At 43.2% G+C, this 20,811-nt stretch overlaps 1 protein-coding gene across 1 annotated transcript in view; it reads right to left on the reverse strand.

The window, feature by feature from the left end:
- The window catches only part of LOC147112824 (fibrocystin-like), a 610,710-nt gene that overhangs the window by 286,896 nt on the left and 303,003 nt on the right, over positions 1-20,811 (reverse strand). The window contains exons 22-25 of the mRNA XM_085998227.1: positions 19,763-19,897; positions 17,629-17,767; positions 3,746-3,995; positions 679-856 (exon numbers count right to left, since the gene is read on the reverse strand). Of these exons, the coding sequence (XP_085854353.1) occupies positions 679-856; positions 3,746-3,995; positions 17,629-17,767; positions 19,763-19,897 (702 nt within the window). The remainder of the gene's footprint in view (positions 1-678; positions 857-3,745; positions 3,996-17,628; positions 17,768-19,762; positions 19,898-20,811) is intronic.

The raw sequence follows: 20,811 nt of genomic DNA on the forward strand, positions 1-20,811 counted from the left end.
CCGCAGTCACAAAAACGCCACCCTGACCCTGTCGGATATATCGTCCGGCGGTAGGTCAGTGGGCGCAACTGATGTTTGCGGCCGGGGCACAAGCGGGGCACAAGCGGGGCGCTGCGCACGGCGATGACATCATCGCCGGAGGCGCAGCGCTGCGGGGCGCTACCAGTTACCGCCGCTGCTAACCTCTTGTGGAATTTCATGGGAGGCGTTAGCGGCCCCAGCCCCTGGGGCACTAACAGGAGGCGCAAAGCAACCCAATTTTGCCCCCTGGAATCTTAACATTGAACAGAAGGTCTGTAGCCTGCATTTATTAGTGGGTGGGGAACAGTAACCACTTATCATCTTATTTCTGTTGTGGGGATCAAGTTGGGTTAGGTTTAGAATGCACTAAGGAAAAAACAGTTAAAAGCCTAGTTCTGGCTTCAAATTCAAACTCATACTTAAGCAACATCATGGGATAGATTTTGTCACCTGGGCAGTAATCTGGCAGAGCGGATCAAGGGCATCAAAATCATACAGGGTATATAAAAGGCGAACGAACCATTCTGCCAGATTACTGCCCAGGCAGTGAAGAAGAAAATCCACCCCCACCTCATTCACTGTCCCATAAATGCTGTTCAGGATCTTTGTTGAGGAAAGAAACAAGTACTCAAATCATATTTTTATACCATTTCTTACCTGCAGTTTATTGCTGAACACAAGATTGTTGAATACTATTGTGTAGGTCTCCATATCTAACAACAGTGCCATCCAGCCATACCAATTTGATAACGTATCATCAACATAATTCACAGTAGTTGACTGGTTCTTGCTGTTGGTTAATGTCATCTTATATTGCTGTTTGGGTGCCTTTGCTCTGTTTTTAAATGTAAAAAAAAAAGTAATTTTCCCAGATTCCCCATCCACATAATTATTTTCCATCATATACCATTTCCAAAGCTTTCCAAAACAATTTTAAAATGCAATTAATATTTTTTTCCTGTGCTTTTGTCATCTCACCATTCATTCTAGAGCTGGTCCCACATCATCAAATATTAGAATCTGACTGTCTAACATAAAGGAGTATTTATTTCAAGCTAATCGAAGCACAGGACATTTTGTTTTAACTTCATCACATCACTGAAGCAATTAATTCAAACATTTTTTTTAAATACAACACCAGCCATTCCAATGGTTTGGTGAATTATTAGCCTATCAGTAGTGCCCAAAAGAATTCAGTTGAGATTACTTATTTTTAATTCATTCTTAATACGTTGGCGTTGTTGGCAATAAGCAATTCACTTAATGCCCATCCCTCGATGCCCTGAGATGGTGATGTTAGGTCTTCTTCTTGAACCAATGCAGTCTGTGGGGTGGAATGGTTTTATACAAGTGAATGGCTTGCTAGGCCACTTTAGGAAGCAGTTATGAATCAACCACGTTGGTCTGGGACTGGAGTCACACATAGGCCAGGTCATCCCGGTAAGGACGGCAGATTTACTTCCCAAAAGGATATTAGTGAACCAGTTGGGTTTGTATGACAATTCGACAATTTCAGGGTCACTGTCACTGATATCAGCTTTACATTTCCAGATTTTTTAAAATTGAACTCAAATTCTCAAACTGCTATGGTGAGATTTGAATTCACACTCTCTTGACTATTTGGTGAGACTTCTGGATTATTAGTCCAGTAACATAACCACCACACTACTGTATCATATTGTGGAATTTGGTAAAACTGCATGATCTCACATACCTTTTGGATATTTTTATTAAAACAAATAAGAATAGTTCCTGTATTTACTAAACACAGCTGCACACTTCATTTGGATTTCATGCAAGGCATTCTCCATAATTTACCTAGGATAATAGATGGCTTAACTATTGCAACTGGTTCAAGAGTGACATTAATAACCTGTTGCAATTTTTAACTAGTGAATGGAGTATAAAACAGAGGAACCTAAATTAGGAGAGGAAAATAAAAAGGACCATTCTCAGATTCAGTTACAAGAAAGAGAATGGAGAATCTGATTTCACTACAACCTACCACCACTACAAGAAAGAGAATGGGGAATCTGATTTGATGGTATGACGTGTGCTTGCCACCCTAGCTGAAAAGGAAAACGTTGGATTTGAGGGTCAATCTTTCCTATTCAATTCCATAGACAAAGCACTTGAAACAAACAACTACTAATACTTGAATGGGCTGCTCGAACTTTCTCGCATTCTATAATGTTTGAAATCTGCTGGCATTTTATAGACGACGTGATCAAAAAGGAACTGTCTCTCACCAGAGAGTAACATCAGTCATGACAAATCATCCAATATCTCACATCACATCATAGTTTTGCTGTTAACTACTGACAGTATAAAATCTTGCAAGCAAGTTACATATAATTATAACTCCAGCTACAATCACCATGTTGGTCCATATAACTTGGGTACTGAGCTTTGTATGCAGAAACAGCCAAATCAGCACGCTAACTGCGCAGTTTTCATGCTTCATTTTACATGAGCACTGCATGACAATATTCTGTCAGTATGCTATTATGAAAGAAAATGCACAGTTGTAGCATAACTGTCAAATTGGTGCATTTGAATAATTAAAAGTTTTTTTAATTGTGTAACTATTATATAGCTTGTCAAGAGGATAAAAATTTAGATTTATTTAAACTGTTCATTCCTTTAACTTTTTCCATCACTGATTTCTGATGTGGAGATTACAGGCTTGGATGAGAATGGTATGAATGAAATCTTAGATCCTCATATATCCACTGAGTGTCACAGTGCTAACTATAACAAACATGAAGACTTGAATCAAAACTTAACAGCAACCAGATTAAGAGAAGACATCAAAGATTTCCAACAGTCTCAAAAAAAAGTCATTTGTTTTAATAATTTTAAACTGCTAGAAAGTTTTTTTTTTAATCGTGTTCCCTGGATAGCTTTTCCAAATGCGTACTCCTGGCATTGAGCCTCACCGACCAGGAATGCATGGCAGGAAATCACAGGCATGCTTCCATGATTTTCCATCCATTAAAACGAAGGGGCAGAAAATCATGGGAACATGCCCGTGATCTTCCGATGTGTGCTTCTGGTGGATGCGGCTCAGCACCAGTAGCACACTGGGAAAATCAGCCCTCATGTGCTCTTTATTTTGGCCACCATTCATTTGACTTAGGATTGAAATAAGTAATATGACAGCAATTTATTTTGAACTTGATATTACAATCATTTCATACATTAATACTCCAGGTATTTTTTTCATCCACTTCTCCTCACACGTATAGCAACAGTTTAAGCTTCAAGACTTTTTTAGGAGACATTAATGCCAATTACCAAAATCTGATACAGGTTGGATATGGCAGTAAATGCTTCATGACAGTGGACTAAAAACACCAATTGAAACAATAACTGGCACCAAACCATGTTTACTACAGTTGCGCTCTAAGTGGGAGTCAAATGGCTGATAAGTGACTGCAGTTACCCCTGTGTAACTATCTAAAAGTCTTAACATCCAACATCCAAAAATAGCTTCCAATTGTTGTAGACATGTCCTTCTGTTTCTTGGTATTGCATAAATGATATGCAAATACTGTATTTCATAAAACAGTAAAAACTGTAAGTTTCTTAAGGTCTTATAATGAATGTTAGTTTGCCTCCACTATGACAGCTGCCTGGTTTAGCAGGTGCAACCGTACAATATTCCTGTTACATGATCAAATCTATGTGCTTTGGTGCTCCTTCCCCCATCTCCCATACTTACAGGCCAATGGACATTCGATGAACTGAGATGTTCATTTTACAGACACTGCCACCGACCGCTGGCTGACTGAAGTTTACATGTTCCTGGCAGGATGCAGGGAGCGTGCCCATGGTAGGAAGAACCCAGTTTCCTACAGTTTCAGACAGCGATCCATCCAGGTCCCTGAGCACGGCAGCATGTGGGAATGGGAAAGCAACCCGATTGGGTGAATTCATGAAAACAAGCTGTTGAACTTTGACGGTGAACCCACCTGAAAAAAAGGTCAAAATTCAAACATGACCAAAATTGCATCACTATTACTTTACAGTGAAGCTAATTAATATAAGGGGTTATGATGCAATCCCTCAGTATTAGCAAAGGAAGCCTTACTTGAAGGAAGTGCAGGTCAGAGACAGAGATATAACATTGTAGCCGCGATTCTCCAGGCTGTACCTCCTGCAATCGCATGATTACCCCTTCTCGTATATTTATTTTTTATATCACATCAACAGTGACAAGTCCTGCATTCCTCAAAGAGAAAAGACCTAAAATAGCCAAAGACTTATTTACGGTCTGGCCCTGAATATTTACAGGGAGGGAGTGGGTGCATGTGTTTGTGGCGGGACCCGGAAATGTCAGGAACGTGGAGATTATTTTTTACTCCGTTCCCTGCCCGGCAGCCAGCCAGATTGACAGGTGGGTCCCTGGCAACCAGGAAACATTTTGTGTTGGTTGGGGGTGGGGGGCTGGGCTAGGATGGAATGGCAATCAGGAAGGAGAGCACTTACCTGCTGGATTTAGATGCTCCCCCCTCCCTTTAGCTGCCAGATTTCCCGAGCCCTGGGAAACCCAGCCGGCCAGCGTAAAATTTAACTGGCTGCCAAAATATCAGGAACAGAGTCTCATTTACATATTATAATCATGGATTCACCTCTCCAGAGTGGATTACTCGGGTGCCCCCAAACCCACTGCGGTTAAATCGGAAGTGGGTGCGTTCACGGTGGGTTGGGGTCGGGTTATGCAAATTTGTTGATTAACCCCTTCAAATCATCTTCCCCCCCCCACCCCCATTGTAGGGGGGGTTAAAATCCCCCCCCCCCATTATGTCCGTGTATAATTGAGACACGGACTGCAGGAGTTGATTATAACAAGTCTTTACTGAATGGAGACAACCTGGAAACTGAAACTACAGAAGCCTGCTAGGGCCTTTTATACAGGGGTGGTCACTGCAGGTACTGCAGTCTGAGACCAGTCATTCCCTTAAAGGTAAATACACAACAATTCCTCCCCTTTTAGATAAACAGTACATAACATTCATTTAACAACTAAATAATAACTAATTACAATTGCAATTACGGTTGCTAGATACATTGGTTGAAGTTAAGCAATTATAAGTTCAGTCTTTGAGGAGGCTTCCTGATTCTGTCTGGATAACGCCTCTTTGGGGTATCAGGTTCTTCTGGCAAGGTTGAGTCGGGATCAATGTCGTTGTTTGGTTCGTCTGCTTCCAATATCACCGATTCTGCGGTAGATGCCATTGGTACTTCGGTTTCATCGCCAGGTGTATCAGATCGTGGTGTGGAGTTGACGTTTTCCAGTGACTCTAGAATCTGGTCAGCATGGCGTCTTACAATGCTCTCTCCAACGTCCACGGTATACATGAGAGGTCCTTGCCGTGTACAGATCGTTCCTGGCTGCCATTTCTCTGTGCGGTAGTCCCGGGCCAAAACTGGTTGACCTATCTTAAAACTCCTGGTCGGCCTTTCATTCATATTCTGAAACTGCCTGTTCTCCACATCTTTTCTGATGTTTGGCTTAACCAAATCCAAGCGGCATCTTAGTCTTCGATTGAAGAACATCATGGCTGGAGTTTGGTTGGTAACCGCATGTGTCGCATTCCGGTAGGCAAACAAGAAGTTATCCACCTTGTGTTGTAGGGGTATATCTTCATTACATATTGCCTTGATAGCCTTCTTGAATGTTTGAACAAACCTCTCGGCCAATCCATTAGTGGCTGGATGATATGGGGCGGATGTGTAATGCTTAACACCATTGTTCTTTAAGAACCTCCGGAACTCTTCAGACACAAACTGTGGTCCATTGTCAGAGCAAATCTGTTCAGGCAGCCCATTCCTGGCGAATATGGTTCGTAAGACTGTGATAGTTTTTTCTGTGGTGGTTGAGGACATTTTTATTACCTCTGGCCACTTTGAATGTGCATCAACCGCAATTAAAAACATCGAGTCCATAAAGGGACCAGCAAAATCAATGTGCACCCTTTGCCATGGAGATGAGGGCCACTCCCATGGATGTAGAGGGGCTTGTGGTGGGGCGTTTTGGACCTTCTGGCATCCTGTACAGCTCTTGGTCATCTCTTCGATTTCTCTATCGATTCCCGGCCACCACACAAACGCTCTCGCTAAGTTCTTCATTTTTACCCCTCCCAGATGAACCTCATGAAGCTCATTGAGCACTCTATCCTTCAATTTGGGTGGAATTACTACTCTGGATCCACACATCAAGGTTCCTCTGCACACTGACAGCTGTTCTCTTCTCGGCAAGAATGCTGGCAGCAGTGGTTCACCATGTGCTGGCCATCCCTTCACCGTTAAATCATAGACCCAGGAGAGTGTCGGGTCATTTCGTGTTTCCTTTTCTATGTTTGCATTCGTCACTGGGAGACATTCAACTATAGTCGAGTGGAATAACTCCACTGGATCCACCGCCAGTTCTTCTTCCACCGTTGGCAACGGTAGGCGCGACAATCCATCCGCATTTCCATGCTGTTTAGTTCCTTTGTACTCGATGTCATATTGGTGTGCCCCTAGGAAAAGGGACCACCTCTGTAGCCATTGTGCCGTCATTATCGGTACGCCCTTCTGAGGGTTGAAAATGGAGACGAGAGGTTGATGATCAGTTAGTAGAGTAAATTTCTGACCGTGCAGGTAGTGATTGAACTTCTTCACCCCCCACACCAGGCTGAGGGCGTCTCTGTCAATCTGGGCGTAGTTACGCTCGGCTGAAGTTAACGAGCGTGACGCAAAAGCTATCGGCCTCTCTGAACCATCAAGGAATTTATGTGACAGTACCGCCCCAATGCCGTAGGGAGACGCATCACACGCCAGTCTTATCGGTAGTGATGGGTTGTAGTGAGCCAATACTTCTCTTGAAGTGATTAGGTCCTTACTCTTCTGAAAGGCCCGCTTACATTCATCGCTCCATTTCCATGCTACTCCCATTAGTAGTAGGGCATTCAGTGGGTGCAGAATTGTGGACAAATTCGGCAAAAACTTATGGTAGTAATTCACCAATCCGAGGAATGACCTCAGTTGCGACACATTTTCAGGCGCTGGAGCCTTAACTACCGCTTCAATTTTGTCAGGGGACTTATGCAACCCCTCTTCATCAATCACGTGGCCACAATACGATATCTGTTTCTTAAAAAACTCGCACTTGGGGCGATTGGCTCGTAGCCCATGTTCACGTAGTCTAGTGAGCACCTGCTCTAGGTTGGCAAGGTGTTCACTGTCATTTTCACCTGTCACTAGGATGTCGTCCAAGTAACACTGAGTCCCCGGAATCCCTTGCAGGACTTGTTCCATCGCTCTGTGCCATATCGCCGGAGCTGATGCTACTCCGAATACCAGTCGATTATACTGGTAAAGACCTTTGTGAGTGTTTATCGTGAGATACTTCCTAGAGGATTCTTCAACCTCCATCTGCAAATATGCTTGTGCTAGGTCAATTTTTGTAAAACGCTTCCCTCCAGATAGTGAGGCAAAGATATCCTCTATCCTTGGAAGAGGATATTGTACTGTGTGAAGGACTGGGTTCACCATCACCTTGAAGTCCCCACAGATGCGAACCTTCCTTGGCTCCTCAGACTTATTGTTTAATGTTTTCTTCATGACAGAGACGATGGGTGTCGCCCACTCGCTCCAGTCTACCTTAGATAACACGCCTGCATTCTCCAGATTCTCCAGGTCTGCCTCGACGGCTGGGCGAATTGCATATGGTACCGGTCTTGCTTTGAAAAACTTGGGAATTGCATTCTCCTCTATTTTTATCGAGGTGGTTACGCCTTTAAGAGTGCCCAGTTCTTGTTGAAATACCTCTTTGGCATCAGCTAAGATTGTTGACAATCGGCCAGGAGTGACGTCGTCATCCTTTTTACCAGCCACCATCAGTGCCTGAATGGAGTGCCAGTCTAAACTTATCTTTCTGATCCATTCACGTCCCAATAACGGTGGTCCACCATCTTGCAGAATGTAGAGATACAATTTCCGTATTTTCTTGCTGTTGTATTCGACAGGCACCCTTATTTTTCCTCTGGGGTATACTTTTTGCCCCATATACGTCCTCAAGACAATGGATGTCTCTCTCAAGGGTATGTGTGAGAATAGCCGCTCGTAGTCTCGTCAATTCATGACGGTTAGAGCTGATCCTGTATCCAATTCCATTTTGACTTGGGACCCTGCTATCGTGAGGGTGACCCAAATGGTTCGGTGATCCTCTTTTGCGATTACGTTGTGAAGTTTGAGACAGCTTAGTCTCTTGTTCCCGGATTCACTATCGCTCATCTGGTCTTCGGAACTACTGTCTGTCATCTTTTGTACTTTCCTGTATGGTTCCTTAGTAGCCTTTTTGTTGTCGTTGGTCTTCTTCCCAGACCTGCAAACTCGTGCAATGTGCCCCATCTTTCCGCATTGCCTGCATATTTTGTCCTTGGACCAGCAGTCCTTCTGGTCATGGTTTGTTCTGCCGCAGCGATAACATTTTGCAAATCCCCGTGTCATTTCGTGGGTGCCGTATTCCTGTGGCTTTTGTTGTATTTCCGCAGCTCCCCTTGCTGCTGCTTCGTACGATACTGCCACGCTGAAAGCCTTATCTAGCGTCAGCTCTTTCTCTGAGAGTAACCTCTTCCGGGTTCCTTCACTCAGGAGTCCACAGACAAATTTGTCCCGTAAGGTATCTGCCAGTCCTGCTCCGAGCTGGCAGTGCTTTGATAGCTTGCGTAGTTCCGTAAGGTAATCAGCATTGCTCTCATTTTTATGCTGATTTCTCCTGTGGAATTTAAATCTTTCTGCTATCAGCAGTGGTGTAGGATTTAGGTGTTCCTGTAGGATAGCAACAATTTCGTTAAAACTCTTCGCCTTCGGTTTGGCTGGAGTAATCAGGTCCCGCAATAGGCCGTACGTTCTTGCGCCCATTAAATTTAGCAATACCGATGCCTTTTTCTCATCGGCTATTTCGTTTGCCTCGCAATATACCTCGACTCTTTCCACATACGTGGTCCAGTCTTCTATTGTATTATCGAAGGCAGTGATATCGCCAGTCTTTGGCATCTTGAAAATCTAAGATGGCGCCTCCCGCGCTTTACCTTCTTCCCCGATTTAACAAAATGATGCCTCCCGCGCTTTTGTCTTCTCCGCTGTTGCTAGCGCTGTTGCTGGCATTTTATGCCTTGATGGTGACGCCCTATGGTCTTCGCGCACTTCCCCCCCGCGCTGCTGCTAACGCCACTCTCCGCGGTTTCCGTGGCAAACTGCAGCTCCTCGCGGCTTTTTGCGCGTTTAATTTTAATTTTTTTTATTTCCCCGTCATTGGAACAACCCTGCGGGACTCTTGCCTCCCTCTTCTCGGGTCTGTACGCTGCCCGGCTTCATAGCACCGGCCGCGCCCAGTGTGCTCCACCCTCTCTCTCTCTCCTCTTCCCGACAACGCTGCTCGGCCCCGTTGCAAGCCACCCGCTCGAACTCTAGACCGCCGCAGCCCAGGAAGGATCAGTGTCCTACCTGCCACCAGCCCGATTAGCTGAAGCACCATCGACAGGATAACCAAGCCCCGTTCTCGACAGCCTCTCCTGCAAATCTTCAACTCCGCTGACTCAGAGGCGGATGCCCACGGTCGACGCCCGTTTCTACTGTTTCTTTCTTCCTTCTGGCCCCGACCTCTGATAACTTCACTTCAGGGATGGATCCCCATGAGGTAGTGCAGATTGTAGGTAAGTTCGTATCTGCTCGTCGCCAGTATTATGTCCGTGTATAATTGAGACACGGACTGCAGGAGTTGCTTATAACAAGTCTTTACTGAATGGAGACAACCTGGAAACTGAAACTACAGAAGCCTGCTAGGGCCTTTTATACAGGGGTGGTCACTGCCGGTACTGCAGTCTGAGACCAGTCATTCCCTTAAAGGTACATACACAACACACCCCCCCCCCCCCGATGTTTGAAGTTAGAGATATATTAAGGTCTACAAAGATATTACAAAATTAAAATATAATCAAAAACACAGTTGCTGTGAAAAAAATAGGAATCCTGAGAAAGCAACATTATTTATAATAATAAACTCCACTATTGGTATGTCAATATTTATATATAAATCTAATCCTTTTGTTCAAATTGGTAACATTTGCATTATTTAAGTAATTGCATAAGATAATAAAAGTCTCCCTTCAACTTGGGGATCTGGCTTCAAATCCAGCTCAGGATTATGAAATCTCTCCTCTTTTTCTATTGCTGTAAAAGTGGAAAAGTCACCTGGTCTGGATGGGATGCATCCGAGGTTGCTGAGGGAAGTAAGTGTGGAAATTGTGGAGGCTCTAGCCACAATTTTCTAATTCTCCTCGGATATGGGAATGCTGCCAGAGGACTAGAAGATTACAAATGTTACACTCCTGTTCAAAAAAGGGGAGAGTGATAAACCTGGTAATTACAGATCACTCAGCCTAACATTGCTGGTGGGGAAACATTTATAAACAGTAGTCCGGGACAAAATTAATTGTCACTTGCACAGATATGGGCTAATAAATGACAGCCAGCATGGATTTGTTAAAGGCAAATAATGTCTGATAAATTTGATGAGTCCTTTGATGAAGTAATGGAGAGGGTTGATGAGGTTATTGTGGTTGATGTTGTATGTATGGACTTTCAAAAGCTGTGTGATAAAGAATCACATAATAGATTTGAAAGCAAAATTGAAGCCCATGGGATTAAAGGGACAGTGGCAGCATGGATACAAAATTGGCTGATGGACAGAAAGCAGAGAGCAATGGTGCCTATATTTCCTAAGGAGGCTGAAGGGATGTAACCTGTCACCCCTGATCCTCTCTAACTTTTACCGCTGCACAATAGAGAGCATCCTGACAAACTGTATCACAGTATGGTATGGCAGCTGTAGCTACTATGACCGGAAAGCCCTGCAGCGGGTAGTCAAAACTGCCCAACGCATTACCAGCACCCGGCTACCGACCATAGAGCACATATACCAGAAACGCTGTTTACGGAGGTCACGGTCCATCATCAAAGACCCTACCCACCCCAGCCACAGTCTGTTCGCCCTCCTGCCATCTGGGAGACGCTACAGATGCATTCGCACCCGTACGACCAGATTTAGGAACAGCTTCTTTCCCAGGGCTGTCATCCTACTGAACTCCACAAATAAACTCTAAAGCCTGCACATCTGCCAATGCACTTTATTATGGTTATGCTTATGTTAACGTATTACAAGCCAAATGTATGTTGAATGTTTAAATGTCTTAATCTAAATGTACACACTCGGGAGCCGCAAGCCTACATTTCGTTGTACTGCACTTGTGCACTAACAATGACAATAAAAGTTGATTTGATTTGATTTGATTTGATTTGAATGGTTGTTTTTCAGATTGGTGGGAAGTAGACCATGGTGTCCCCCAGGGGTCAGTATTAGGACCACTGCTTTTTTGATATATATTAATGACCTAGACTTGGGTATACAGGGCATAATTTCAATGTTTGCAGATGACATGAAACTCAGAAATGTAGCAAACAATGAGGGTGAGAGTAGCAGACTTCAGGAGGGCATTAACAGGCTGATGAAATGGGCAGACACATGGCAGATGGCATTTAATACAGAGAAGTGTGAAGTGATGCATTTTGTAAGGAAGAATGAGGAGAGGGAATATAAACTAAGTAGTAAACAGAGAGACCTGGGACTTATGTACACAAATCTGTTGAAGGTTACAGGACAATTGAGATGGCTGTTGAAAAAGCCTATGGGATCCTTGGCTTTATAAATAGATGTAAGAAGTCACACAACACCAGGTTATAGTCCAACAGTTTTATTTGAAATCACAAGCTTTCGGAGCACTGCTCCTTCGTCAGGAAGTGGAGAGATGCCTATAGACACAGATTATATAGTCAGAGAATAATGCCAGATGATTACAGGTAATCTTTCTAACTGCCATTTATCACGCCTCAGCAGAGAGATAATCACAGCAATCAAAGGTGTGAATGGTGTCCAAACAGGTGAGTCAGGAAAACATTACATCAAAGAACAATGAGGTGGGGTCACAAGGGGTCAAATGTTGCAGATGCTGGGGTCTGTATGAAAAACAAAAAAGAGACAAAAAACATTTTCTTTGCTGGAAATCACAGCAGGTCCGGCCGCATCTGTGTAGAGAGAACAAGCCAACGACGACTCAAGTCTGGATGACCCTACGTCAGGTGGGGTTACATGTAGCGTGACATGAACCCAAGATCCCGGTTGAGGCCGTCCTCATGAGTGCGGAACTTGGCTATCAGTTTCTGCTCTACGATTTTGCGTTGTCATGTGTCTCGAAGGCTGCCTTGGAGAATGTTTACCTGAAGATCAGAGGCTGAATGTCCTTGACTGCTGAAGTGTTCCCCAACTGGGAGGGAACACTCCTGCCTGGCGATTGTTGCGCGGTGTCCGTTCATCCGTTGTCACAGTGTCTGCATGGTCTCGCCGACGTACCATGCTCCGGGGCATCCTTTCCTGCAACGTATGAGGTAGACAACGTTGGCCGAGTCACATGAGTATGTACCATGTACCTGGTGGGTGGTGTCCTCACATGTGATGATGGTATCTGTGTTGATGATCTGGCATGTCTTGCAGAGGTTGCCGTGGCAGGGTTGTGTGGTGTCGTGATCGCTGTTCTCCTGAAAGCTGGGTAATTTGTTGCGAACGATGGTCTGTTTGAAGTTAGGCGGCTGTTTGAAGGCGAGTAGTGGAGGCATGGGGATGGCTTTAGTGAGGTGTTCGTCGTCATCGATGACATGTTGAAGGCTGCGAAGAACATGGCGTAGTTTCTCCGCTCCGGGGAAGTACTGGACGACGAAGAGTACTCTGTTGGTTGTGTCCCGTGTTTGTCTTCTGAGGAGGTAAATGCGATTTTTTGCTGTGGCCCGTCGGAACTGTTGATCGACAAGTCGAGCATCATATCCCGTTCTTACGAGGGCATCTTTCAGCGTCTGTAGGTGTCCATCGCATTCCTCCTCGTCTGAGCAGATCCTGTGTATTCGCAGGGCTTGTCCATAGGGGATGGCTTCTTTAACGTGGTTAGGGTGGAAGCTGGAGAAGTGGAGCATCCTGAGGTTGTCCGTGGGCTTGCGGTAGAGTGAAGTGCTGAGGTGTCCGTCTTTGATGGAGATTCGTGTGTCCAAGAATGAAACTGATTCTGAGGAGTAGTCCATGGTGAGTTTGATGGTGGGATGGAACTTGTTGATGTTATCGTGTAGTCTTTTCAGTGATTCTTCGCCGTGGGTCCATAGGAAGAAAATGTCGTCGATGTATCTGGTGTATAGCATTGGTTGGAGGTCCTGTGCAGCGAAGAAGTCTTGCTCGAACTTGTGCATGAAGATGTTGGCATATTGGGGTGCGAATTTGGTCCCCATAGCTGTTCCGTGTGTTTGGGTAAAGAACTGGTTGTCGAAGGTGAAGACATTGTGGTCAAGGATGAAGCGGATGAGTTGTAGGATGGCATCTGGAGATTGGCTGTTGTTGGTGTTGAGCACTGAGGCTGTCGCAGCGATGCCGTCATCGTGGGGGATACTGGTGTAGAGTGCCGAGACGTCCATCGTGGCGAGGAGTGTTCCTGGTTCAACTGGTCCGTGGATGCTGAGTTTCTATAAGAAGTCTGTAGTGTCGCGACAGAAGCTGGGGGTTCCCTGTACAATGGGTTTCAGGATGCCCTCGACGTATCCAGAGAGGTTCTCACACAGGGTTACATTGCCTGACATGATAGGACGTCCGGGTGTGTTGGCTTTGTGTATCTTTGGGAGGTAGTAGAAGTCTCCCACGCGGGGAGTACATGGGATGAGGGCGCGTAGGATGCTTTGAAGGTCTGGATCGACAGTTCCGACGGGCCACAGCAAAAAATCGCATAGACCTCCTCAGAAGACAAACACGGGACACAACCAACAGAGTACCCTTCGTCGTCCAGTACTTCCCCGGAGCAGAGAAACTACGCCATGTTCTTCGCAGCCTGTAATCATCTGGCATTATTCTCTGACTATATAATCTGTGTCTATAGGCATCTCTCCACTTCACCTGACGAAGGAGCAGCGCTCCGAAAGCTTGCGATTTCAAATAAAACTGTTGGACTATAACCTGGTGTTGTGTGACTTCTTACATTTGTCCACCCCAGTCCAACACCGGCATCTCCACACCATTTATAAATAGAGGCAGAGTACAAAAGCCAGGAAGTTATGCTAAACCTTGATAAAACACTGGTTAGGCCTCAGCGAGAGTATTGTGTCCAATTCTGGGCACCGCACTATCGGAAGGATGTCAATACCTTGGAAAGGATGCAGAGGAGATTTACTAGAATGGTATCCGGGTGAGGGACTTCAGCTTTTGTGGAGGGAATAGAGAAGCTAGGATTGTTCACTTTAGAGCAGAGAAGGATAAGGGGAGCTTAAATAGAGGTGTCCAAAATTTTTGAGGGATTTTGATAGCGTGCATAGAGAGAAACTGTTTCCACTGGCAGGAGGGTCGGTAACCAGAGGACACAGATTTAAGGTAATTGCCAAAAGAACCAGAGGCGTGAGGAGGAGAATTTTTTTTACACAGCAAGTTATGATGATCTGGAATGCACTGCCTGAAAGTGTGGTGGAAGCAGAGTCAGTAGTAACTTTCAAAAGGGAATTGGATAAATACTCGAAAAGGAAAAATTTGCAGGCCTAAGGGGATCGTGTGTGCTGGTGGGACGAATTGGATAGCTCTTTCAAAGAGCTGGCACAGGCACAATTGGCCGAATGGCCTCCTTTTGAGCGGTGTGACTCTATGATTCTATGATAATGGTCAATGTGAAACCAGTTTGGACCAATTTCATCCCAAGTTCTTGTAGATGAGAATTCACAGCATAAAACTATCCAGCTATAGCATTAGGTTTCTGTATAAATATAGATGTGTCACAGATCAAGTCAGATAGGTTTATTCCTCTTCTCTGACCAGCAACTTCCCAGTTGCCTTCTTCTAGGGGCGACTGAGTGAGTGGGGCTTAGTATGGGACAATATATGGGCAAAGTTTGGGACAAGTTAGAGTTTGTTGAGGGTAGAGGTAATGAAAGCTGGCTTCCACCTCAACCTGACCCCAATCATCATTAAAGAATGATCATGGGCTGCCAGCAGCATATCACATGATACAATATAAACATCTCCACCTTGAACGTTTCCAAGTCCTCCAGCAGCCCAGCTTAAAATGAAGTTCAGAAATTAAATATAACTTCTCAACATTTTTTTTTAAATGATTGTGTTTTATATACACAATACTGTATGTCTGGCCATTTGGTAGTTATTACTCCACTCGTGAGACTGACCTGTTACTAGTGAATTTATTGCTTCTGAAGTCAGCCACACTTTTAATAAGGACCATATCAAATTGCTTTGACATTTATTTCTAAATGATTTAAGCCACATTGTCACAAATATATTGGAACTGGTGAAATAAATCTAAAATTATTGGAATCATTTGAACAAGTTTAACAGCACTGGTAATCTTACTCATTATGTTTATAATAGTTTCTATGCAGCCTTTTGAAAAAAAGCATTAAAACCAAAGGTAGACATTTGCAACAACAACTTACAGCTATTTAGTGCCTTTAATATAACGAGATGTCCCAAGGCACTTTACAGTTCAATGTCAGGCCCAAACAGGATTAGAAATTAGTGGTGGCGGCTAAGCCTTTTAAAAATAGAGCTTGGTCATTCAGGAGTGAAATCAGGAAGCACTTTTCACACAAAGGGTCATGGAAATCTAGAACCCTCTCCCACAACTGGTTGAGGACGCTAGGCCAATTGAAATACTTAGACTGAGATTTATAGATTTTTGTTAAGTAAGGGTATCAAGTGATGTGGAACAAAGGTGGGAAAATGGAGCTGAGGTACATGTAAGCAATGACCTGAATGAATGGAGGAACAGGCTCAAGGGGATGAATGGCCTTTGCCTGTTCCTATGTTCCTTTTGAAGGTGGAGCGGTATGTAGCAAGAGAGAGGAATTCAAGGAGGCAATTCCAGAGAGCGGGGATGACCTGGCTGAGGCTCAGCTATTACAGTAGGGTGGAGGGAATGGGAATGGGAATGGGAATGGGAATGCTCATCAGAGCAAAGCTGGAGAAGTGGAGGGTGTGAGATGAGATGTAGGGCTGAACGAGATTGGAGAGAGAGGGGAGAGTAAGACCACGGGTGGATTGGAAAGCTGAGGACTTTGAATTTAATTAGGTAGATTTTAACAGGAGGGTGGGATTGGTGCATGGGAGGCCCGAAGTGGTTGGCACACCCAGAATTTCGGAAGGAAGCGAGGTCCGATTGATTTTAACTGCCAGGCCTCATTTCAATATTTGAAATTGTGTCTCCCGCCCAAAGCTATCTGGCACTCCTGCTTTTCCTGGCCCTCAAAGAATCCTACCAAAGAATAAAAAAACATTACTTACCTTGGCCTCTTCTGGCCACTCTGCTGAAACCGTCCAGGTTTCTCTGGCGGCATTGACACTGCGCACCCCCTCCTCCGCTCCCCCACCCCCCCCAAGTCATTGTAAAAATCACTTCACCCCCAATGAGTTTACGAAGCGTGCGCCCTGAGTGGCTGTGAGGAAAAATCCAGTCTGAAGGAGAGGAGAGAAAATTCACAGAAAAAGGGGGCAGAAAAAATTGATCACTCTTTTAAAGAAATGCAGTGTCCTGAAAAACAAAAGCAGCCAAGTTGCAAAAATGCCAGGTGGAAGAAGGTTGAATGCTGAGGTCATTTATAGTGGAACTGTTTGTTTGGCAATTCACATATGCTTAGGTAACAAAATGGAGCACTTTGGAGCATCATGAGAGCAGAGGAGTGGTAGAATGTGTTTGTGACCTCAGTGGAACTGATAGCAGGTTGACTTAAGCAACGGTTATTCTTTCCTCACATGATGTTAAGAAAAAAGAGGCAGGCATGTCACACCAGACCACTCTTGCGCAGGTGGTGGCAGAGAACAGCTGGCAGAACTTGCTCTAAATTCCAAGTGAAGTCTATTCAAACCAGACCATCTGGCCTAATCTGGCCCAAACTGCTCCTAACTGGAATATGCAGTAAGAGGCCTGGGAGTAGGAAGACTGCCCACCCACTTGACCCATTGTAGTATAATGCGTTGCATGAAAAGACTTACAGATGCCAAGAAGGAGAAAACATTAAAATAAGAAAAACATCTTCAGTATGAGATTACCTGCATTACCACTGTGGTTTAATATATCTATATAATATATTAAAAATCTAGCACATAGCAATTTAACTTTAACTGTCACGCAGTGGCATATTAGCTGACTATCCATAAGCAATGCCACACAGATCATAGAAATGTACAGCACAGAAGGAAGCCATTCGACCCATCGTATCTGTGCCAAGGTCATCTAGGCTATCATTAAATAAGTTTATAATAACTTCAAATGATCAAGCTGAGATTACTGAAGTTTCTGAGTTTGGTAACCAATGATTTTATTTTTATAGGAGTAATTTAGCAGACAGAGTATGAAATGTAGTGACGGAGATGGTGCAGTGTTGTTGTATTCTTTGTGCTTCTACATGAGCAGGATCACTGCAAATGAGTTGGTAAAATTCAAAACTAATGAAACTCTCCAGAGTCCTTACCTTGTCCGGTACTGCACCCAGAACATGTGACTATCGCCCTGCAGCCTCCACGGTCAAAGTTAGCATATGTTGTGTTGGAAATCAAAAGCCCATTGCATCGCTTAGGAGTTTTTATGCCTGCTGACATACACCTGGTGTCCTGTTCAATAAATACAGAAGATTCCTTTGAGCTTAGCAGCAAATGTGTCCCAATGCTGTAGCATTGTATCAGGACTTTATTTGTATCACTACAATTGAGCTAATATCACTACAGAATTATGATAATGCACTCAATTTCTCCCTCCCAGTTTGTCTACAAGCACTGATGTTGAGTATATGGTATTTAATGATATACAAAATGAAGGATGTGACAACTGATTTCTTTGTCTATATTTCCAATGTCCTCGTTGCTGGTTTGCCATCCTCCACCCTCAATAAAGTGGCAGCTTGTCTAAAGCTCCTCCAACGGTATTCAGTCATACACTAAGTGCTGCTTGACCATCACTCCCAATCTCACAAACCTATAGTGGCTCCATAGTCCCCAATGCAGTGAATTTAAACTCCTCATCTTCAAAACTTTCGATGGCCTCACCACGCCTCATTTCTGCAACCTTTCCAGATTATATCCCTTCCTGCGTCCTTTGGTCCTCCAATTCAGATCCTCTGCATCATTGCTCCTCTTCACTCCAACAGTGCCTTCAGTTCTCTCAGTCCCTCTCTACTTCTTTCTGCACCTTTAAAAACCTTCACCCACCATGCCTTGATGTCTGGTTCTTCTGTTTTTTTCTGAAGCTTCATGAAATTGACAAAGATTGAGGCGATTCAAAGGTATATAAATTAAGTTTGGGTCGGTTCACACATTTTTTTTGTTTTTCTGAAGATATAATCAAACAAATTCTGTTGCACTCACTTTGGACCTGGTTTACATGGTGCTGTACATTTATTTGATGATTTTGTGCATTTCTTTTTCTGAATGGTTTTGGATCTACAAATGGTTGTTTTTGCAACAGCTCTGACAGACTGCATCCTTGGCAATGCAAACAGTGGAGTGGAGTCACCAGCACCATTGCAGCATATGGTTTTAAATTTGCTTCTATTTTTATTCCATGATTTTTTTTTGTTTGGGTTATTTTATACACCTTTAAATATGAAGGACTAAATTTGTTCCCACTGATAAAAAAAAGATCAATATGGTCTGGCTTTTTTAAATCATTAAAGAAATATGGAAAGGTTCTTTAAGCAAGAGAAATGTTTCTAAGCCTGTAACTTAAATACAATTTACGGCGTAACTTCTTTAACTTACTAAACAAACTGCTATTTTTCACATTAAAAAATAAAAGAATAGATTCCTGATCAAACAGAGAGTGAAGGGATGTGGGATTGCTGCAAGGTAGGAGGGAGATGGATGTGTGCAAATGGAATCTGTAGATGGTCCTGAGCAGCAGGACAAACTAGATGGACTAAATGTTCTTTTCTCTTTCTTCCTTCTTTTGCACTCATATATATTGTAGTTGTGTCAAGGCTCCAAATCATTTGAAAAAAACGGCAAGAACTACTAACTGAAAGACGAGGTCTTCATTACTGAGGCACTGACATCAAAGTGGTTCCATTTTCAGTATTCTTTACTGCTCGTTTGTTGTTGACATCATTATAGGTCTGTGATAACGTAAGAAAATACAGAAGCACAAAAGGCAATTTGGTCCATGAAGCTCATTCCCTCAACAGGCCATGTACAATGTGCCCTATCATGGACTTTATTGAATGAGCTCACTCCAAAGTGAGCTGACTAATCACAAGTAAAACCTCAAGATAATAAAGCTTCATGAAATGTCATCCTTGGCCTGAAGGTAACAAGTAAAACCCCAGAAAATGAACCAAATATTGGAAATGACATCAGTCAACCACTAACATTACGCAAACAGCATTCCTTTGATTCCATTAACACTGGGTTCCATACAGCATTTGATCAACCATGTGCATATTTATGTTTGCAATTTTCAATGGAGTTAATCAGCACTGCATCAACAGTTTTCACCAAATATGTGTTTCACAATTTCCAAGTCAGAATGCGCAAAGAAATAAATTGGTTGTGAAGTGTTCTTGTCGGTTTCAAAAAATAAACTTAAATATAATTAATTCAGAACAATAACCTCACCTGGTTGCTGAGATGTCCTAGCACTAAACTGTCAGAGATACAGCTGTTACTTCGAATTTCCACCAAATCAATCCCAAATTCTTTGCAGGAATATACACAGAATCTTCTTAGTTCAATATTACCACTTTTGAACACCTATAAAATCAAATGTGAAAAACAAACATGTAGAAAGAAAGCCTTCATTTCCAAAAACTGCATCAACGAGAAACCCATACTGTTCACCTGTATCAGTTAATAATGGGAAAAACAATCTACATAGTCTCATATATAAGAACATGCTAGAACTATATGGCAAATTGGTCAGCATCTGTGAAGAGAAAAGAAAGGTTATGACATTTTGGCTGTGTTGGAGTTCTGATCTCTTCATCATGAATGGTAGATTCCTCAAACGTCTTTTCTCTTCACAGATGCTGCCTGACCGGCTGCATATTTCCAGCATTTTCTGTTTTTATTTCAGATTTCCAGCATTTGCATTTGTTTTTTTCCTTTTTATTCTACATAGCTACATAAACACTGTACAAGTTCATTGTAGTTCAGTTTTAAAAACGTAGTTCATTTGTGAGTCGAGGAAAACATTCTTAAAACAAACTGATGTAAAATAGAAGGAAAACATTTAATGTAACAGTTCCTCCCCTCCCCACCCCTAATCGAATGGAGCTTACAACATCGCTAGTGGTATGATAAAGGTCCCCATAAATGAGGCTTAAGTTATACTCAGCCTTGTGACTGAACATGTTTATTGTATCACATGGCTGACTGACAACAACTTCTAACATTTGTAATGTTTTCAATGGAAATTTTTAATTTTCTTTATTTTTGTACTTTTACAGCCTGAGAAAATTGATTCAGACTGATCTTGAACTTGTGACGTTATACCTGTGAAACTATGATTTTTATTTCTGCAACTATTCCCTTATACAAATGTTACTGATTCAGGTTTTAACAAATCTAATTGAGTTTAGGAAGACAATATTGACATAAGCTGCAGAATTCAAATAGTTCTACGAAACCTTGTCTGAATACATATCCCACGGTGAGGAGGAAGCAGA

The sequence above is a fragment of the Somniosus microcephalus genome, chromosome 9 (genome assembly GCF_052327205.1).
Source record: "Somniosus microcephalus isolate GS21.2 chromosome 9, FLI_Smic_1.0, whole genome shotgun sequence".
NCBI classification, from domain to species: domain Eukaryota; kingdom Metazoa; phylum Chordata; class Chondrichthyes; order Squaliformes; family Somniosidae; genus Somniosus; species Somniosus microcephalus.